Genomic DNA, 19,724 nt, shown 5'->3' on the forward strand with positions numbered 1-19,724 from the left:
AATGTACAAAGCAGAACCACGTTTCTTTGTAAATATGTTTCAAAGGGAAAACAAATCCTAAAATTCAGTATTTATAAAAAAGCATAAAGAAAGAATTATGAGGGAGTTTTTTATTAGGACATCTTTAGTGGCTATATTAACATCTTAAGTGTTGTATTCCTTATAATGAAACAAGTTCAGGACATTTTCTTCTTTTCCCTGCTCCTAAATATCTTGCCTTTCTTGGGATTTGTGGTAGCACTGTCTAACAGAGTGTTTAATTTCTGTGTCAGTGCACTGAATTGTCACGATGTGGATAGTGGTCTCCGTGGCAATTTTAATCATGTGATGTGAATCCTTGGTTTCCTCCCTTTACCTTCAACTGAGGCTGTGTGTGAAGAGCCCTGGTTGCAAGATGCCTGTCGCAGCACGGTCTCTGCTAGAAACAAACACTCCTAGGAAATGCTCCTTAAAGACCTCACTATGTGCCCCTCATCTTAGCTCAAAGACAGAAAATCTCCTACTGCATTAAGATTTAGTGAGTCATCTTCCTTGTTACAGAGTCAGGTAGTTTCAAATAAACCAAGTGTACTCATTAGGGTTATTGAGCAGTTAAGTGCTAATGTTAGAGCCCTGCTAACTATTATCTTAGCTGGTATCAGCAGCAAAGGAAGTTCTGCTAACATCTCGGCTCTTTCCTTGGTGTCGCCTTCTATTGTGCCAGTTATAGGATGACTGAGAGAATAACATTTTGAAGCTGTGACACATACTTGGCAATCTGCTGCATTCTGACACAAATGAAGGGCCAGAAGTCATGCAATGATCCAGACACAAACTTTCTCCACGGAAATAGCCTCGCTGTATCAAAAAATCAGAAGCTTTCAGCGGGGGGGAAGAAAAAAAAAAAGTCCTTCTTCAACTCCAGAATAATTCGTAGCATTGCACTTTTGAAATGTTTCTGTAGCTTAGCGGACAGAAACAAAAATATAAAATAAAACTGAGGAGAAAGTACTTTATCCTTTTCCCAAAAACTAAATATCTTGTCATTATGAATCCTTAAACGGAAAACTGGATAATTCAATATCCAGGTTGATTATTTATCTGTTAATATTCTTTACCAAGCAAAAAATATACTTTTATCATCTAAACTCCTAATTATCATACAACTCAGACCCCACATACAGCCATAACAAAATGCTCTTCCATTCACAGGACACAGCAGTGAAAGGTAAAGGACCTGTTTTATTTACAGATCTTCTCTGGCATACATCTTTTTCACAATGCTGTGAATACGTTCAGTACTGGACTAGGTCAGAGTAATGCTGACTGATGATGGGTCGATGGAAAAAGATTCTTGTGATCTTCACAAAAACGAGAAATAAGTAGCTAATTTTAGAGACAGCTGTATGAGAGCTCCACCCCAGCAGAATCTGTAATCAGTGATATTTGACCCACAGTGAAAAAACGAGCATGTGTATAAAGAAAAGCTTTAATATCGGCTGTAATAAGATAAAACCAATTTTTGTTTTTATAGTTTTCGAAGTGCTTTCTCTCACCATTCCTATTTCCCTTTATTGCCACTGTTTTTCTTCATATGGACTACTCCTAAGGAGGAGAAGCAGAGGCTTTCTTTCTTTTCCTAAACAGTTCCTTGGTGTATGATGAGTATGTGACATGAGTAAAGCCTTTCTTGGTAGAGAAATGCTTGCTTTCTTTTAAAGTATTAGGTGAGGGCTAGACTTCATAACGTCTCATCCTATAGAGGAGACATCTTCTGGGACACTGGTTTTGGAACATCAGTCAAGATAACCAGATAAAAGAACAGCTATTGAAATAGTGTCATTGTTCTTCCTGATGTTTCAAAGAAACAGAGTTATTTTGGATGAAAGGAATTTAAGTACAGTAGACCGTACAGAATCGGCGAACCATGTCCTTATCCTGGAAACAGCATTTTAGCTGGATCGGTTGTTGCTTCATATTAGTATTTAGAGAGAATTTTAATTTGATGCACCAAGGCTTTAAGTAGAGCTTTAAGCATTGCAAGGACAAGCATTGCAACAGTGCTGCCTGGCAGCAAGGCATGTCAGAAGCAATGTTTTTTTTAAAGCACAAAGCGAGAAAAAGAGAAGATGCTGTTAACTCCTGTTCCACCTCACTATCCCATCCTATTCTGCCATCCAACCCAAGCTATTCAGGATGCAGCAGTGCTGCTCACACTGACAGAATTAACACAAATCTGAGGAACACAAAAGCATTTGTTACACACAATCAGCAAGTCAGTGTTGCTATCATGCACAGATGCAGGTGAATATTTGCCAGACGCCTTGTACAGCAAGGTGTAACTTCTTACTGCAAGAACCTCTGTGAAACACTTGATCTGGCAGTTGGGTGACTCTGCAAATTAAACCAGCACAATCCTGGCCCACCACAGTACTGTCCAGCAGGGTTAGCACCTCTCCTCGTCCACACATGGCTCCTGCCTTTTCACCACAGGATGAGTTACCCAGTTCACATCATCACTAACAGTGTGATTGAACTTAGGGAATCCCATACAAGACAAGCTAACTATTTTTACAGGATGAAATGAAAACAGAAAGACCTGATATGCACTTAGAAGCACTGCTAGTACAGTGTATGTTATTTGTATAGATAAGCACCACTTGTATTATACCAGTATTAGTGATAATTTTAACTGCAATTGTACTGGGAGGATAAAATCAGCATAACAGCCACGTTGTGCTCAGAGCCCCGCAAATACATAGCAGAATTTCTGTCTGTAATCCAGGGAATTTACCACCTAATACAAACTGAAATATGGGAACGGATATGTACAAATAACCAAGATAGTGTGAGAGCAGGATGAAAATTATGAAAGGGATACGTGAGAGAGCAGCTTCTGGCATTGCTGAAATCAGCCACGTACAGAGTCAGAGTTAACTCTGAAAACATTTACGAACAGCTAGAATGTCAGTTGGTTTCATTACAAAAGTACTGAATCACAAGCATTCTGAATAAAACACAACCCATACAAAGTCCTGCCACTAACTAGAAAGCAGCAAAATTATTTATTGGTATTAAACTCAAAGGTGAGAATTTCAACCTTTGATGCAATATAAACCCCAAAGTATCATCATAAATATTTCGTCTAGGTCTCTCCAGCTCAACACAGAAAAATATATTTTATTTTTCAGCATGTGTATGTAAAACAATAGGTTTGAAGAAAAACTAGTGTTATACTGGCTGGATCAACAGCATGTACCAAGGACACCAGCCCTGCGTTCCCCTGATGCAGAGCCTGTGCAAGGGTTTCTGAGCCTTCCCTTGACCTTACTACAGCAAAGTCAAGGTTTGAAAAGCAGCCAGAAAATAAAAGGATCACAACGCAGATTACAAAACCTAAAAAAAAAAAAAAAAAAAAAATCCCAAACCACAAAAACCCCAGAAACAGCAGTTTATTAAAAACATGCTGCTTTTCCAGAAGACTAAAAGACGTTTGAAGAGTAAAGGCAAAAGTATCACCTTTATTCAGGAATATATGGATATACAGGAGATTTTTAGAACAAAAATTCTAGCTGTTCCTAATGCATACTACAAGATTGAATCCTATTTCCCTACCAAAATCCAAGTGAAAAGGAAAACATCAAATAAAAGGATGACCACATCTCTACACAAACAAGGACAACAATCACTAGTTTTATTGACTTGATCTGATTTGACTCAGCAAATACTGCGATTTTAAGTGCACTATCAGTTGGGAATCTTCTTTGTTCAATAAATACAATTTTTCCATTTAATTTCTAGGACAGACTGGTATCTTCAGACAGTCATTAAATATATTTCCTGACACATTTTTCATTAATCACAGGGAAATAAATAATAAATTAAGATACTTCAAATGAAATTATAATCATGTAATATTTCACATGGCTTAAAATATATACTTTAAAATTTTTTATTCTTTATTTCTGATTTTAAAACAGGAACTAGATGCTAAGAAACACCTTAATATTTCATATTGCTAAAAGTTCCTCCTGAACACTGATTAGATTGACTTGACAAAAAAAAAAGAAAACAAGTTGTATCATCTAGGAGAAGGACATAAAATTATTTGCTTTGTGGCTCATAAGTAATAGAAACACAGATGTCGTATGAACTTTATCTTACTGTATGGGTGGCCTAATAAAAATTAGAAGCAAAGAAAGGCTTATTGTCAAGGGCTGGCCACTGCTTCCCTCAGACAGAAGCCTCGCTGGAGTGAGGTGACTTTGCCATCCCGGACTCCCGCTGCCACCTGGCACTTGTGCCCAGGCATCACACTTGTCATTTGCAAACCCGGTGGACAAGATAAGGGGTTGCTTTGCTCGCAGAGGTCTGCTTCCCTGTGATAAACTTCTATCTCATCCATAACTAGATTTAAGATAACGCAGGATACACTCGTCTTCAAAGCTGTCATCAGAAGGGAACTCTATCAATGGCTTCAGCTTTCATACACTCCAGATAAACTTTCCGTTTTAATCTGTGCCCTTTGTGACTTTTCAAGCTATCGTAACCATCAAAGTCCTAATACACTCCTGGATATGGGGTGCTCCAATTAGATTCCATTTACCCAGCCAAACTTCAGGGGCTTTATTTACAGCAAATATGACAGGTAGTCAGATCTAACAGGAGTTTGAAAAAGTAGAGGGAAGAGATTTGTTTTCTATCCACCTCTGCCCTATGAGGCTGCTTGCTATATTTTTAAACTTTCATAAACTTCAAACAGAAAAAAACAGGATTATCCATTACCGTGTCAGATTAAGTGATAACATAAATATATATCACAGAACATCTGCCACTAAATCACTGTTTATAGATGTCAGATCTCATTTATTATTAAAAAAAACCCCGCAAAACAAACACTTTAAGGCCTTCCTTATTATTTCACAAGAAATGACTGATTCCTCAACTGCAAGGCGGAGCTATTCTTTCTAATCTTTTTATACAGAGTAACTTATTTTAAAACCTCAGTCAAGAGAAACATTAGATGGTATTTACAAACACATTATTATTGCTTGATTGACTTCATCCCAGTATGTAGTCTAGAAAACCCAACAGATTTTCCCCATTGATTTTCCTCAACAATCCCCATTGATTTTGAACGAAAGAATATGGTGCCCCTTGGAAAACTTGATTTTAGCTCACATTTCTTTGAACAGTAGGAAATGTACACCGCAGCATTACATTCTGATATCAACAACAAAATATCCAGAATTTACTTTTAGAAGAATTTATAGAAAGTGCTCCTTATTTACAGAAAGTATAAGATTTTAAAAATGAGAGCCTGTGTTTGTAGTGCTGTGTTTGACTGATAGGGTCCGAGCTGTACAATCTTCTTGCTTTTGCATTTTTCCATTTAATTTGCTTTGTCCATTTTTTCCATTTTATGTCAGCTGCATTAATAACTCTTAAGTCAGGCACTCAGGGATCAAATTACTAAATCATGGAATTATTCCTGAATACGCAATATGTATCCTCTTAGGTACAAGTTAAAATCCGCTTGTAAAAGCCACTCATCTGTATCATTGTAAATTCACCTCTCCAATCTGACCTATTCCCCCCTCTCCAAGTCTCCAGTCATCAACAAATCAAGGATATCATAATGTTTGGTTTTATAGGAGTTTCTGTTGGCTTGCTTCACTGTATGTGCTTGAGACAAGACAGTTATTTTATTTTAGAAACAGATAGCTAAAACATCTGGAAAATCCACGCAAGTTGTCAGCCTGTGACATTCAATGCCCTCAAACATATGCCACAGAGATATAAAGTTGCACTTCTAAAGGAGACATACTTTAAAATGTGAATGTTGAGCACATTCTGATTCTGATCTCTGCCAGTTCCCCATCTTTTAAATCAAACAGCCACTTAATGATTGCTGTGGTGGTTTATATATACGTGATTCATGGGCGCGCTCTCAGGAGGTCATCGGAAAGGTTGGCATTTCACAAAGTGGTACAGTACCGTAGTCAGCCATTACATTTCCCCACCTACATACAAGCTAATTTGATTAAAGGTAGAAGATCAATCAAACACTATTGCTCAGAAAGATTAATTACCTCAGCACTTTCTGAATTAATTATTAGTGTTCAGCCGTGGGGATAGAAAAACCCAATACAGTAGAAGTAAAAGGACCCAACGGACAGATGTGGTAGATTGGGATGTATTTTAGGCCAAGATTTATTATCTTTAACTAATGACAGCATCTTCCTTTTTTACTCAAATTAGACCTAAGCGCCATAGTGTGTTTATAACTCAACAACAACCGAATTAAAATATCACTGCTACATTTCAACCTTATTGTGGAACTAAAAGCACCCAAGAAGAGAACAAAAAAATGAAAACACCATTAAAAAAAAAGTCATAACTGCTGGCAAGCACTCCTAAGCCTCCTTTTTCGGACAGGGAACAAGATACTTAAAACTTTGTAGTTTTATTTTTTCTTGTGCCCCAGCATGAGGTCTGAAGTCCAGCTGCCAGAGCAGTCTTACTGATGATGTTTAAAGAGTATATTTCAGCAACTGCAGAGTTTCTGATTATCAGACAAGTCAGCATGGCAAAAAAATGCAGCCAATTTTCCCCAGGGAGAGCGACTTTCTATCTTCAACTGCCTGCCGTCAGTGTGCAGCACTGACCCTTTCTTCTTGAAGACGACATCAACAAGATTTACGGGACCCTGTGAGCCGTTGTGAAGGTAAGTGTGTCCCTGTGTTTGTGAAGGGCCGGGCTGCCAGCACGGCTCCCCGCCAGCGCAGGCATTCGGCGGCGCAGGGCAAAGCTCCCCGGCCCGGCGATGCACCAGCCCGGTGTCCAGCCCGGGGCTGGAACTGGAAGCCAAGGGCTAGCACAGAACTGAGACTCAGCAAACACGTTCATTGACAGCTTTTTATATTACCAACCTAGAAATGGGATCACAAACTAGATTTGCTGCTATTATGGAGGACAATTTATTTGCTCCTCTCATAAATTTATCAAGCTTCTCTCTAAAACCTGTTAGCATTAGCATTCCCAGCTTCTAGACTTCCTCACTGATCTTGTTTGAAATCCCCAAATTTCTGGCCTCGGCTGGTTCACAGACAGCACCTGTTCGTTTGCCTGGGAAGCAACCCAGCGCTTCATTTTGGCCCACATTCTCTGCTGTTACTTGAAAGCAGCCTAATCCCCAGCCAGCCTTTATCTTGCAGTTTAAACAAGCCAATATTAATTCCTTTTTCTGTATATAGGCATTCCATTCCCTTGTTATTAATAATATTTCTTTACATCTGTTTCTCATGTGAGTTCACCTTTCTTTAATGTGGAAAGCCAACACTATTTATAATAGTCCACTTGGGGTTTTTTTTCTTTCTTTTCTTTCCTGTTCTAGGAGTAACCCAGGATTTTTTCACAATCACATTAGTTACTGGTGATTTATACTTTATCTTTGGAAGACTCAGTTGTTTTTTTTCTTTATGTCATTTTTAGCTGGTGATTTATACACTAGTTACATACACCCGTTCCTATGAGAAAGACTCTCAGCTATTAGATTTCATCCCACTGCTATTACTCCAAATCCTTAGGAAAATCCAATTCTTGTGTCACACACACCTCCTCCTCTTTATCTTCAGTGATGCTTGGCTTTGAGATGGCAGAATATTTCATTGACGCGTTCCTGCTTTTTGATGCCAAACTCATTAATGAGGATAATGATGGAGATTTTTCCATTCTTGTATTAATCTGTGTTTTTTCCTACTTAATTACTAATGCTCCAGCTTAATGTCAGAATAATAGTTATTAGTTCTTAAATCTATATAGACTAGCTATACATGTATTGAAAATACACGTCACTGAACTGAGATAATAGAAATCCAGTACCATTCTTGGGAAACCTACAATACCATTTATTGATTTCTGTTTACATATATCTTAGTTTCTTTCTTGTAAATGTTTTCCAGTAGCAAAGTTTGACCAAACACTTTTTTTGTTGACACCTTGTGTCTTAGAATTACAGAAAAATAAGGAAAACACTATCGGTTTTGATATCCTGGGAGGAAGATTATCTCCTCTCCTCCACATGAATGCACTGAACCTGCTCTGACTTTTAGTTCCATTATCATCATTCTTCATCAGCCTGTCTTTGCTCTCATCAACATTGTCCTTATCAAAAATTAAGGCAAGGTGAAAGTGTGCTTTTAATTTTGGGGAAGAAATATATGCTACTTTATGCTATCTTTAATCATGAACAGATGTCATCCTTTCTGCAAACCTCCTTCTTATGTGGCTAAATACCATAGATTACAGTGTTAATTCTTCTTAAGACTAATTCTCTTGAAGTCTGATGATCACTTAAAGCCAACATAAGCTTTTCCCCAGCTAGTCATTCCCTTGTTTGTGGTCCACAAGTAGTGCCCCATGTAACAAATGGAATTGGGGAATTGATCTGTTTAAAAATAACATTTTCCCCCACCTACATTAGGTTGAATCCAGATTAATTCTTCTATCCAGTTCACCCAAACAGTTCTACAAATGTTTGAGCTGCTACAAGAGAAGGTGCAAACAAGCAGCCATTATCTTTGTTTATACTTCCATTTTCTTTAAACAAAATAATTGTAATTGTTTAATTGCAGATTACTTTCAGTTCTTCTGCCTTTTTTTTTTTTTTTCCCCTAAAAGCTGGAATGATATTCCTCTTACTGTGTCCAATTTCTTAGCTGAACTGGGTGTATTCTGTCTTCTCCAGATAAAAGAAAAATAATTTTAATTCTCTAATGGAAAAAAAAAAAGCGCCAAATCATTTTGATAAGGTTATAAAAACAAGTGAAACATGAAAATTTGTCATAAATATGTTACACATGTATTAAATAACCAAGCATAACTGGTAACATGTACCTTTCAACCACTTCGGTCAACATCACTGCTTACAGTCACTAAGTGGGCGCCACTGAGAGACAGTTTGCCAGGGAATTTTACCCAAAGAGAATTTGTTACCTTTCATCTACATTTGTAGTGTATTTCATATTTAAACACAATACAGGGGGAAAAAAGAGGAGGAAAAAAAAAAAAAAAAAGTGGTATGGTTAAAATCCTCAGCATAGAGAGTTATTGGAGCATCCTTATTAGTTTGAACAATTTATGAGCAGAAAATATATTAATACCACCTACATTAATCCTGTTACTTAAGGATCACATTCTCTACAAACCTACATGCACTTTTATATTACTATTTACTTTGTGTGACAGTTTATTGCCATCTCCTCCTTATGATGCATCTACCACACAGCACACTGCACTTTTTTGAGGAGATAACTAAAGTAAGAGAAGACAAATCATTTTAAATAGCCTATTTCTAATTTTAATTAGTACAGCCAATTAATTTTAAAGGTGTACATCTAGATTGCTCATAGTTTTCTAAGAACTTGATTCTTACAGTTATTTCTCCTGCCTTGCTTCAGTCCTGTATAGGATGTGAATTTGTAAGGCTTCCTCTCACCAGTAGTTCTTGGCTTTTGTTGGTTTCAGTTATGCTCATCTTTTTCAGTGTTCTGTAATAAATGCTTTGCTATTGCTAATAAATGGAAAGTTTCCAAAATACAATGCTTTCCAATATTAGAGAAACAAATAAAACATAAGAACTACATTCAGAAAAAACAAGGAGAAAACACTTTTGAATATATCCCTGTGTGATGTGGCATCTGCCATCAGCTTTCATAAGCCACTTAATGTCTCAGTAGGCTCTAGACGTTACTGAAGTTGTTTCATCCCAACCCTATGTCTCCTTGGTATGCAAAATTTAACTAAATCACCATCAGATGATTAATCAGGTTTAATGTTTTAGACAATGTTTCAGATTAAGACAGGTCAGATATTAAAGATCTTGAGGCAGATTGAGGGCCATGTTTATTCTCTTGTACGAATTCTACTCATATTTTCTGACTATGTATTTCTTTCTCTTTTCGCATTAAGAACATTTTGGTCCATGAATCAATATATCATGCTACTCCAAATTAGATAAAAAAAAAACAACAATCAAAAATGTAGCAGCATGTTTGTAGAGGAAACTATCAATATAGAATGATTTTCACTGTTTCACTATTGATTAAGTATTCACACATGCACAGGTAAACAATGAACCTTAGGCTGAACACTCATAGATCAGCACACAAGATACTTTGGTTTATAATATTTTGGTATTAATATAAACCTAAAACACGAAAAAGGATTGCAATCTACACTTTCCACACTCTTTAAGCATCACACTATATTGTGTCAGTTAAACTGTTTCAATAAGATACAAGTTAGAAGGGCAAAAAATTTTCACATAAATGCTAATTAAACTGTGATTTCAAGTTTAAAACTGAACTGTCAGGTAATTAGACAGGTGATTAAACTTTCTTCAACTTCACACTTGAAAAGACATCAGATGCCTACTTAGTCTCCACACAGTGATATGTACCAATGACAGTCAGATGTCAAAGCTGTATTACTTTTAGGGCAACATTTTAGAAGAGTCATTATCCATATTGCTTCTGAAATTGGAAACACTGGGCTCAAAAAACTGGTAAATCCAAATCCTGAGCCTCTTTGTAAATGGCAAGACAAGATCCACATGCCTGTTCTGATAGCTCCTCACACACCAAGTCCTGTCCCACACTCTCTGCATGAAAGGATTCAAATACTGGTGCCATGCTCATTATGCTCACTTCAGTAAAGCATAAGTATCAGTTACAGACAACAAAAGAGAGCTGGAAAAAGAGTTCGGATCATGAGTATGCATAGCAAAACCAGCAAACACAATATATAACTTGATTTCTCTGGGGGTATATTTATAGCCCTTTAGACCCTCATTCTGTGAAGAATTCAGTTTGACCGCCTAGAGTATTCTTAAGAGTATTTTGCAGTCTCAAATCGATAAACACAAACAAAAGCGAACGATGAATAATGTTTTCAACACAACATCAAAAACTTCTGATGGTTCTTGTCAGCTGTCTATCAGCTCAGAAAAAATAATATTCTGCCATTATTTCAGGAACTGTACAACTTCACAAATTTTATTAAACAGTCTAAAACTGAGGATCCCCAGTTAATAGTTCTTGAACTATAGGAAAAAGAGAGAACGGCCCTCATCCGTGCAGACCAGCCCCTCAGACTTTAGTCTCGGGCAGCGCAAGGCAAAGTCAGCAGTGTGATTTCCAACAGCCAGGCTGAATTTGTCAGAGCCAGCTCAGAGTGGGAGGTAAGGCTCTCTGCTGGATGCTGCATTTGCCAGTGTAGAGATGTAACTACCTTCTCAAAGAGCTATTTCAAGTGCATAGGACTTACTAATTCATTCTTCACGATACACTAAAGCAGCTGAAATACACCTTTCGGGCCAAGTTTTGCCCAGAACAGATGTATTTTCAAATCACTTATTAGGCCGCTAACAAGGCCTTAGAGGCTTACACACATTCAGGTGTCTCTTTATCAATGGCATGGTTCAATTTAATCCAGATAAAGAGCCCCTGGACAATTAACAATTGACTGAAGTACAGTGGAGTCTCTAACTGGCTATCACATCATGGCAGAGAAAGAAATACCAGTATCCGTAGCTCTGGCGTGGTCCCGAACTCACCTTGATTTTGCCAAACTGTTTTCAATATGGTAAAAAGCCAGTGATAAAGGCCGAAGTAAGATGATAAACTCTTTTGAGATTGTTCCTACATACCATAGCTGCTCTCAAAAGACAAATCAAGAAACCCTTATTTCTGGAGACTGCAGTGTCTTCACAGACCTACTCATCATCCAGAAGTTTCTTCCTGTTAAAGCAAACTACAACGTGCAGCTCTGTTGGATAGGGAAACACGTTAAAAAGCGTGAAGTCCCTCAGCACAGTATTTATGACCGTAAGGGCAACAGCGTTAACCTCGTCAGAAAGCTCCTCTGCACATAGCACAGCAGCTCTATAAAAATACCAGGTCATCCATAAACTCTTTACAGCTCAAGACTGTTTTATTTCCAATGGTCAGGCTTCACATTTTTAGAAATATAGGGCTTCTTTGGCCACATTAAAATCAACGTTCAGTTTTAATAATTGGCTGAAAAAGAAGCCCGCTTCTGACACTCAGATGATTTAACAAGTAAGATGGCCAGAGTTCATCACTTACTGGACTCTGGGTCTGAGTTGCCGTCTCCTTCCGTCCGGCTGTTGGGTGAAGCTTGCTCATAGTACTCCTCCTGGGGGAAGCCGAGGGGCAGAGGGTGCGATGTGCTAGCACCGCTCGTGGGTTCATGGTCTCCGAGCCCACTGTCGCTGCAACTTTCCTGGGAGCCATCTGGTAGGTGAAACGTGACTCGGCGCTGAGGCTACAAGGAAGGAAGAAAATTATATGGTTTCCACTACAGTATCAGTAATTGCTTAATGCAAGCAATTTAGGAAATGTATTATTTCAGTTATCTGCTGAAGACACATTATCTAGAGTTGTGCACAATTTCAGGCTTTCATGAACAGGCAGCCTGCTTTCAAAACCGCTTCACCTGACAGCACTGCTTTCTTCTATTTTTTAAAAATGTAAGCCCTGATGCAAAATGAAAGACACCTCAAACTAAAGAGATTCTGTCAGACTTCACAAGTCTTTGGATGCCTTTTGTATATTGACTTGGAGATTTCAATCACTTTTTGAGGCTCAATTTATTTCACTGCTCAGTTTTCTAGTTTTCAAAAAACATTTTTTCTCCCATTAAAAGCTGTTCCACACTTTTGGGCCTAAAAAATGTGACACAATTCTAATGTTGTTGGATTCTTCTAAGGTAGAGAAAGAACAAACAATAACAAGCCTTATGTATTGAAAACAACTTAAATAGATTTTGCACATCCATTAAACTAATGAATTAAATGTAGATTCCACTACTCTCCTTCAGACATTTCATTACAACTTTGATTTCTTTTACACCACAGACCTGTATCTTAGCTGTAAAAGGCTGGAAGCTGGGAAAGAGAAAACTGTGAAGAAAAGCATCAAGGACAGCTATCAAAGGAAGGGACAGGTGAAATTAAGCACCTGATACATCAGGAACAGGACAGTATTTTCATTACCTGACTCTGCATGATTTAGGAGCTGAATAACTGAAATGTAAATATGTCCAAGTGTTAAAAGAAAATACAAACAAATAAATAAGCAGCTCTCTTGCTTATTTCCATGTGTCATATTTCTGTGTGTTTTGAAAACATGAAACATCAGGATTAAAAAAAAATAAAATAAAATAACAATTTATAATGTTTTTAGCTTGATGTTACTCAAAATTCCATTTGAAAGGCGATGTAAGACTTTCCAGATCCACAACTGTTGGGATTAGTAAAGCTGGAGATCACATTTTTGATGCATTTATGCAAAAAAAAAAAAAAAAGTATATACTGCGTGTGTAACACAGCAGATGTTGTCGGGGGTCCCTAGATATTTGATTCCTATAGGTGATGGTGTTGAACACCAACAGTTGTATTAAGATTTTGCTAAAAAGTTAAGTTCCTCTACTTTTCAAAATCTCTTTATCACGGTGACATTACTACATATGCCCGCAGACAGCTGCTGTACAGTGTGGTACAGCCAAGAAAATGGCAAGATCAACTTTACCTATGCAATTCCTGACAGATGTGAGCAAAAACTCTTCTTAAAAGCTATCAGTAAGAAATTCATGGCTTTCCTAGAAAATCTGTTCTAGTGTTTCACCATTGCTAATGGAGAAGTTTTCTTCTAATGTCTAACCTGCTTCTTTCTTGTTACAAAATAAATTGCTGCTTCAGGGCCATCCATCATGGTCTGGTTATTCCCACTCATCTTTCTGGCATTTGGCACTTTAGTCTACTTCAGAATAAACAGACCTTATTATTTCAATCTGTTGTGTGCCTTCTGATATCTCTTACTGCTTGTTCCCCCCTGCACACGTGCTCACACATGCTTCTCTGTGCACTGCTCAAAACTCGTTACGGAGCTTCAGCTGAGATCTTTAAAGCACAGAGTAGAGCAGAAGGATCATTTCACATCTCCTGCAGGCTCCACTAGTGCTTTGCCTTTTTCATGGCAGCGTAACACATTTTCCTTGCCAACCACCATAATGCCCAGCTCCTTTTCTAATGATCTTTTGCTAGTTCTTCCCTTTCTGGTTACTGCCATTGATTGCTGGAGCCTAAGTGCGGCGCTTTGCATTCATTCTTCCTGCCATTCTGTTTTTCCAGATGATTTCATCTGTTTATCATCAAGTACATTTTGCCTTCCAGTCCTGCTTTCCTGTTTACCAAATCTGCAGATTTTAGTCTCTCCCTCATTAGGCAAATCTTTAAGAAAATTGGAACAGATCAAGCCAAGACATCAGTTGAGCTCTGGAAACCTAAACACAGAATGACTTCCCTTCACAGGATAGAAAGGGAAGACATCCCTCCTGTGCCTGCAGAAGAAGCCTTACAGCCCACTGGAAAAAAAATCAGATGGGGAAAGGTTCACAGCTAACACGCCCACATCCCCTCTCCGCATTTTTGGTGACACCAGAAGAATCTCCTTATTTAACTCTCTAGCGAGCTGTCTGCAGCTGCTCCCAGGGCTCTCTGGAAGGCTGGCTGGGACAGTGGTCCTGCTCCTCCCACTGGCTGGCTGATCCTTTTCCCACCACAGACGGGTAGAGATACACGGAGTGTCTCTGCACAATCCAAAAAACAGATGGATCCACAGAAATTCCTGATATGACTTAGCACTATTCTCCTCCTTAACTGTCAACTGCCTCTCAGAGCCCTGTTCGTACCAGCAGTCTCAGTCGACTCCTAACTGAAAGTCCGAATAACTAAAGTTTTGTGGAGTTGATCCAGTGAAAATACCCCTGCAATATTTCTGATTAACTCTGCATACAAAACGGCATCAAGCTAGCACAGATGTACAGCTACGACATGTAGAAATGGAATATACTACTTCTTTGCTCTTAACTGAGTCTGCTATTCACAGTATCTATGAAAAATCAACGACATTGTGTGAACTGTTTGTAAAAACTCCGTATTTTGTGAGGTTTACATTGCCTTCATGCTGTCTCACGTTGGGCATGTGCTGTTTGGTACTCATGCTTGGTTGTCCCTTCTCATCTCCCAGATACCAGTGAATCTTAAGAATAAAGTATTCTTCAACTATCATTAGCCCAAGTTGTAGAGTTAGATAGCAGTATTAACTTTTGCAAAAGCCTGGGAATGAAATGGTTATTATTATGTGCAACTGGGATTCACTGAGTTGAAACAAAGGAATATTTATTTTCACAGTTTGTTGTCAAAATATAGCAAAAGTTCTTAAGCTGATGACAGTAAAGGAGACCAGAAAGTCACCAAGTCTTTTTATAAACTGCCTAGTCCAGTGAGAAAAAACAAAAGCCATACCCTGACCAAATTTAAAAACCTCACTAACCCTCACATTCAGTAGAAAATTGTAAATGTTTAGTTATATAAATTGAGATGTTATTAGTAGGAAAGATAAAAAACATATGATTTAAAATAGACTGGCATCAGCTAAAGGCTCATGATTTTTAATTTGATAGTGTCCCTGAGTATGTCACACCTGATAACGCTGATGACAGAGTACTTTTGGAAGAATTTATCAAGATGAAAAAAAACCCCAGCTATTTCTATACATGGCGGTGCTGCCATTTTCTTAATTCATGCAGGCATCAGACAATGATCTGGAACAAGTAATTCTAATAAAATTTTGCCAAAAGCTGGGACTTATCTTCTGTCACAATTATTTTGGAAATTTCCTCCTTGAGGCATTTAAATTTCAATTTATAAGATTATAAAAAATCCTCAGACTCCAGCTGCTTTTCTATTTGTCTCCAAAGGGAGTTAGCACTGATAGTAATAGAATAACAAGGATTATCGTTTGTTTTATTTATTTGACTGACAGTTAGTATATTTTTTCAAAAAGAGAGAAATGCAAGCAAACCCATTATGTATTCTTAGTGGATTCTGAAATTGCTGATGTAGGAACTTGTAATATAGACAATTAGACTGATAGGGGAAAATTAAGTCTAAATTCAAGGAAAAATGTACAGTAGCGTATAGTTTCTCTGACATATTTAACAATATTAAATTACTCTTTATTGCTATGAAAAAAGAACTTTGCTTCCAGAGATGTCACGAACCCAGACACAGATTCTGTCAGAGGTCTCATATGGCATCCACTGCGTTTTGTAAAACCAGTGTGTGTCTGGAGGGATCAAATTATCTCAGAAAACCGCAAACCTTTTACTCTCATTATTGAAATTTATATGAAGACTGATCAAAGCCCCAAACTATTCTGTGTTCAATCTTTCACTACAATAATTAGACTGTGGCAGTGGGAATAATAAAAGATGAGTCAAAGTAAATAGCTTTGGATACATTGAAGGATGATTTCTGGAATTATACACCAGGGGTTAGCCAATTTATAATCAAAAACTGAAAAAAAGGTAATAGAAAAAGCAGCAGATATCAACTGAGGAACATTAAACTATTAACCTTATTATCTTCATTCATTGAAGCAAATTAATATCCTTTTAAAAAGAGATCATAAAGAAAAAATATTACTGTTTAATTTATGTTGAATTAATTATACTATTTAGATGATAATTCTGATTTGAAACAGATCTTATTTAGGAGATGCTGTAAAATATCATTAAAAAAGTAAAAGACTAGGACTACTTCAACATCTTTCTCCACTATTATCAGCCAGAGAATAAAAAAGTAGTCAAAATATTTCTTTACTTTAAAATCTAGTTTTGCTCCTAATATTAATTTTCTCAGTTGCTTATGTCTTTCAAATGCTAGGAAGGTATGAAATGCATGCCTTAACCAGAAAACAACTATCTTCAGTTACGACTAGTACTTCTCAGTTAAAGAAAATCCCTAATCAAACTACAATTTCCAGCTCAAATCTTTTTATACTCAACTATCACCTTTTGTTCCAAAACAACAATCTTTTGTTCCATATTCTTTGATTGAGACACACTGGACCCAGATACTATCAATGTAAAATTCTCAGAATAACCTGAAAATAAACAGCTTGAAAGGATGCAACTACAAACCCAATGGGAAACATGTCTTTGTGTTGAAACTGAAGACAGACAGGCTAGTGGGTTTATTTTTCCTTTCCCTAAACTTAGTAGCGTACTGCATAGCTATTATGACCCAAACAGTTTCTATCAATTGTTTCATAAGTCCGGATTTCACACACATATTGTAGCTCGGAGCACTAAATCTAAGATCTTACTATGCTTTCTTGATTACTTTGTAATGGACAAAATATATCATGTAGCTCATTATCACTTTCCACTCAAATTAGACTAACTTCTAAAGTTTTACCAACGGTGATCTGTATTTTCTCTTTGAGCATCTATAAAGATGCTGAATACTCCTGGTCACCATTATTACACACAACTAGAAACACTAGTTCTAATTCACTAATAATGAATCACTATTGTAATCACCTTTTATGATTTAGCAGTTGGTTTATAATGATTTCTTCAATATGACCTGAAGTGATCCTGGATAGGACTTTTTTTTTTTTTTTTTTTTAAAAAAAAGAGCAAAATAAACAGCTTGACTATTGGACGGGAAGGGGAGAGTTAGTGTGCATCAAAGTGACAATATCCAGCTGATTTCAGAAGTCCAAACTTTGTGGACATTAAAACCAGTATTTTCCTTATCTCACATGAAAAAGTAACACCCCCAACTACTGCCAATACTATTAGCCTTAATTGTCACCTCATACAGATCAAGCTTGTTGAACAAGCCCTTCTTTTTATTGAACAAGTTCATCTGTATCACCTACTGTCCCACCTTTATTGATTGCATCCCTTTCAGCTTCTGATTTTCTGTGTTTGTCAAATCAAACAGACCTACTGTTTCCCCAGTTTACCATATTTAGTCTTTTAAATATTGGCAAAACACTACACTTTCAGCTATATAAAACTTCAGAAACCCAACAGAATCCTTTGACATTCTTGTTATAAATTTTTCTAGTCCTCCTGCTTTAATATCACTAACATTAATAACTGGTATCTTACATCCTCGCTAATTACTAATGGAAAACACACCACCTGGTTTCCTTCTAAAGAACAGAAAGCTTTGATAAATACTTTTAATTTTTCTTGCTGTGATTAACAATCTAACTGTTCCATAGTATGAGATATGTAAATAGCTTTCATTTATTATTGATTTAAATAACCCCTCCCACTTTATTAATTTTTTAGATGCAGGAAGCACCATCTATTAATTCCAACAAGGCAAGTGAAAGCTTGGTTGACTGCCCAGACAAATGCAAGTTCAATATGGATGATTATCCTGGACAGATTTGTAGTTTTTCAGTGAAAGAATTAGTAACAGCAAAATGGTGGAACAGACGGTGCCCCCTTACCTGCTCAAATGGAAATTACTTAAAATTGTCAGATCTTGTAGTTGGATACACTCACACAAAGATTTGGCTCAAGTGACGAGAAATAATCTTGCAAGACTATCTTGTAACTCTACCACACTTACTTACTCAGGGTGCCTTTCTAAAATCATACTTACATGCCCCTACAGGCATTTCTTGCAGGCATGTAAAACTGCACCTAACTGATAAGCGAAAATGTCATATATTTCAGCTATGGGCTATTGCAAAAGAATAATTCTGTGAAACCCTTTTTCATGTGGATAAGCAACAGAAATTTTTTTTACCACCACCCGCTTTAAGAAGCAAATTTTCACTGATGCTGTTTCCCACTGAAGTAACTAGAAGCTAAGCCAATACTCCCCTCTTCCTCTTGCTGCACAGAGGTCATGGAACAAACTCATTAGCCAAATAATCTCTAAACAAAGACGCTATAAACCTGGAACTTCACAAACTTCTGATTACCAACCCCAATCGGTATTTATTTTCAGACTCCAATCCTCGTTGTACCGAAGAGTGTATCTCATACGACATTTCCTAGCAAACATTTAACAATTAAATTGTATTTTCTGAGCTTCTTGAAATAACAACAAAGAACTGAAATAAAAAAGCAAATTAAACTGAAAATAACATTTAAAGCATGTCAAACGTTTTATTTAGCTTTTGAAAGGCAGTTATTGTATGCTAACTAGATGTCAAAATGATAGCTGAAAGCATGCTTTTTAAAGTTTAATCCATGTAAGTCTTCGATTTGACATGTGATTAAATAAAAATTATACATGAAAGTTGCACTATGGCTGTGCTGTTGCTAAGGTTGAGAAATAGAAAAGTCTCAATTCTGATTTAATATGATCTTTACTTCCCCTGTTATCATCTTTGATGTTATCTTGAATGCTTGATTCCTGATAGGCAAAGCCATTTTACTTAAAAGAACATAAACAATAGTACAGAAACATTTGGGTAATATTTGACATAACTTCTGACTGCTGGGTCAACAACACGGATCTTTTTTAGCAGAAATATTGATTGTGTGTTATTATAGTTCTGAATATCTCTTTTAAAAGCAACACTATTGCTTACCTAGTATTTTCTTTATGTTAATACTGAAATAGAGCCGAATTTATACTTTTGTAAAAGTACATGGCACTCAAGGCTCTAATTTAATTCTGATAATTTATACACTTCAGTTGTGGCTCAGATAAACAGATTTCATTTTTCTTTGTGAGTAAGGTATATATAGATTTGTGGAACAATAAATGCTGTTCCAGTGAATTACTCGGTGACCTCCAGCCCCTACTTTTGCATCATAGCAGTCAAGGCTAAGCCATT

The 19,724-nt window shown here is 37.0% G+C and overlaps 1 protein-coding gene across 3 annotated transcripts in view; it reads right to left on the reverse strand.

Annotated features, from left to right (window-relative positions):
* PCDH11X (protocadherin 11 X-linked) overlaps positions 1-19,724 on the reverse strand; it is a 507,363-nt gene that overhangs the window by 124,274 nt on the left and 363,365 nt on the right. For all 3 annotated transcript variants that reach the window (XM_074915248.1, XM_074915249.1, XM_074915247.1), the window contains one exon: positions 12,129-12,327. In XM_074915248.1, the coding sequence (XP_074771349.1) occupies positions 12,129-12,327 (199 nt within the window). The remainder of the gene's footprint in view (positions 1-12,128; positions 12,328-19,724) is intronic.

The sequence above is a fragment of the Athene noctua genome, chromosome 11 (assembly GCF_965140245.1).
Source record: "Athene noctua chromosome 11, bAthNoc1.hap1.1, whole genome shotgun sequence".
In the NCBI taxonomy this organism is placed as follows: domain Eukaryota; kingdom Metazoa; phylum Chordata; class Aves; order Strigiformes; family Strigidae; genus Athene; species Athene noctua.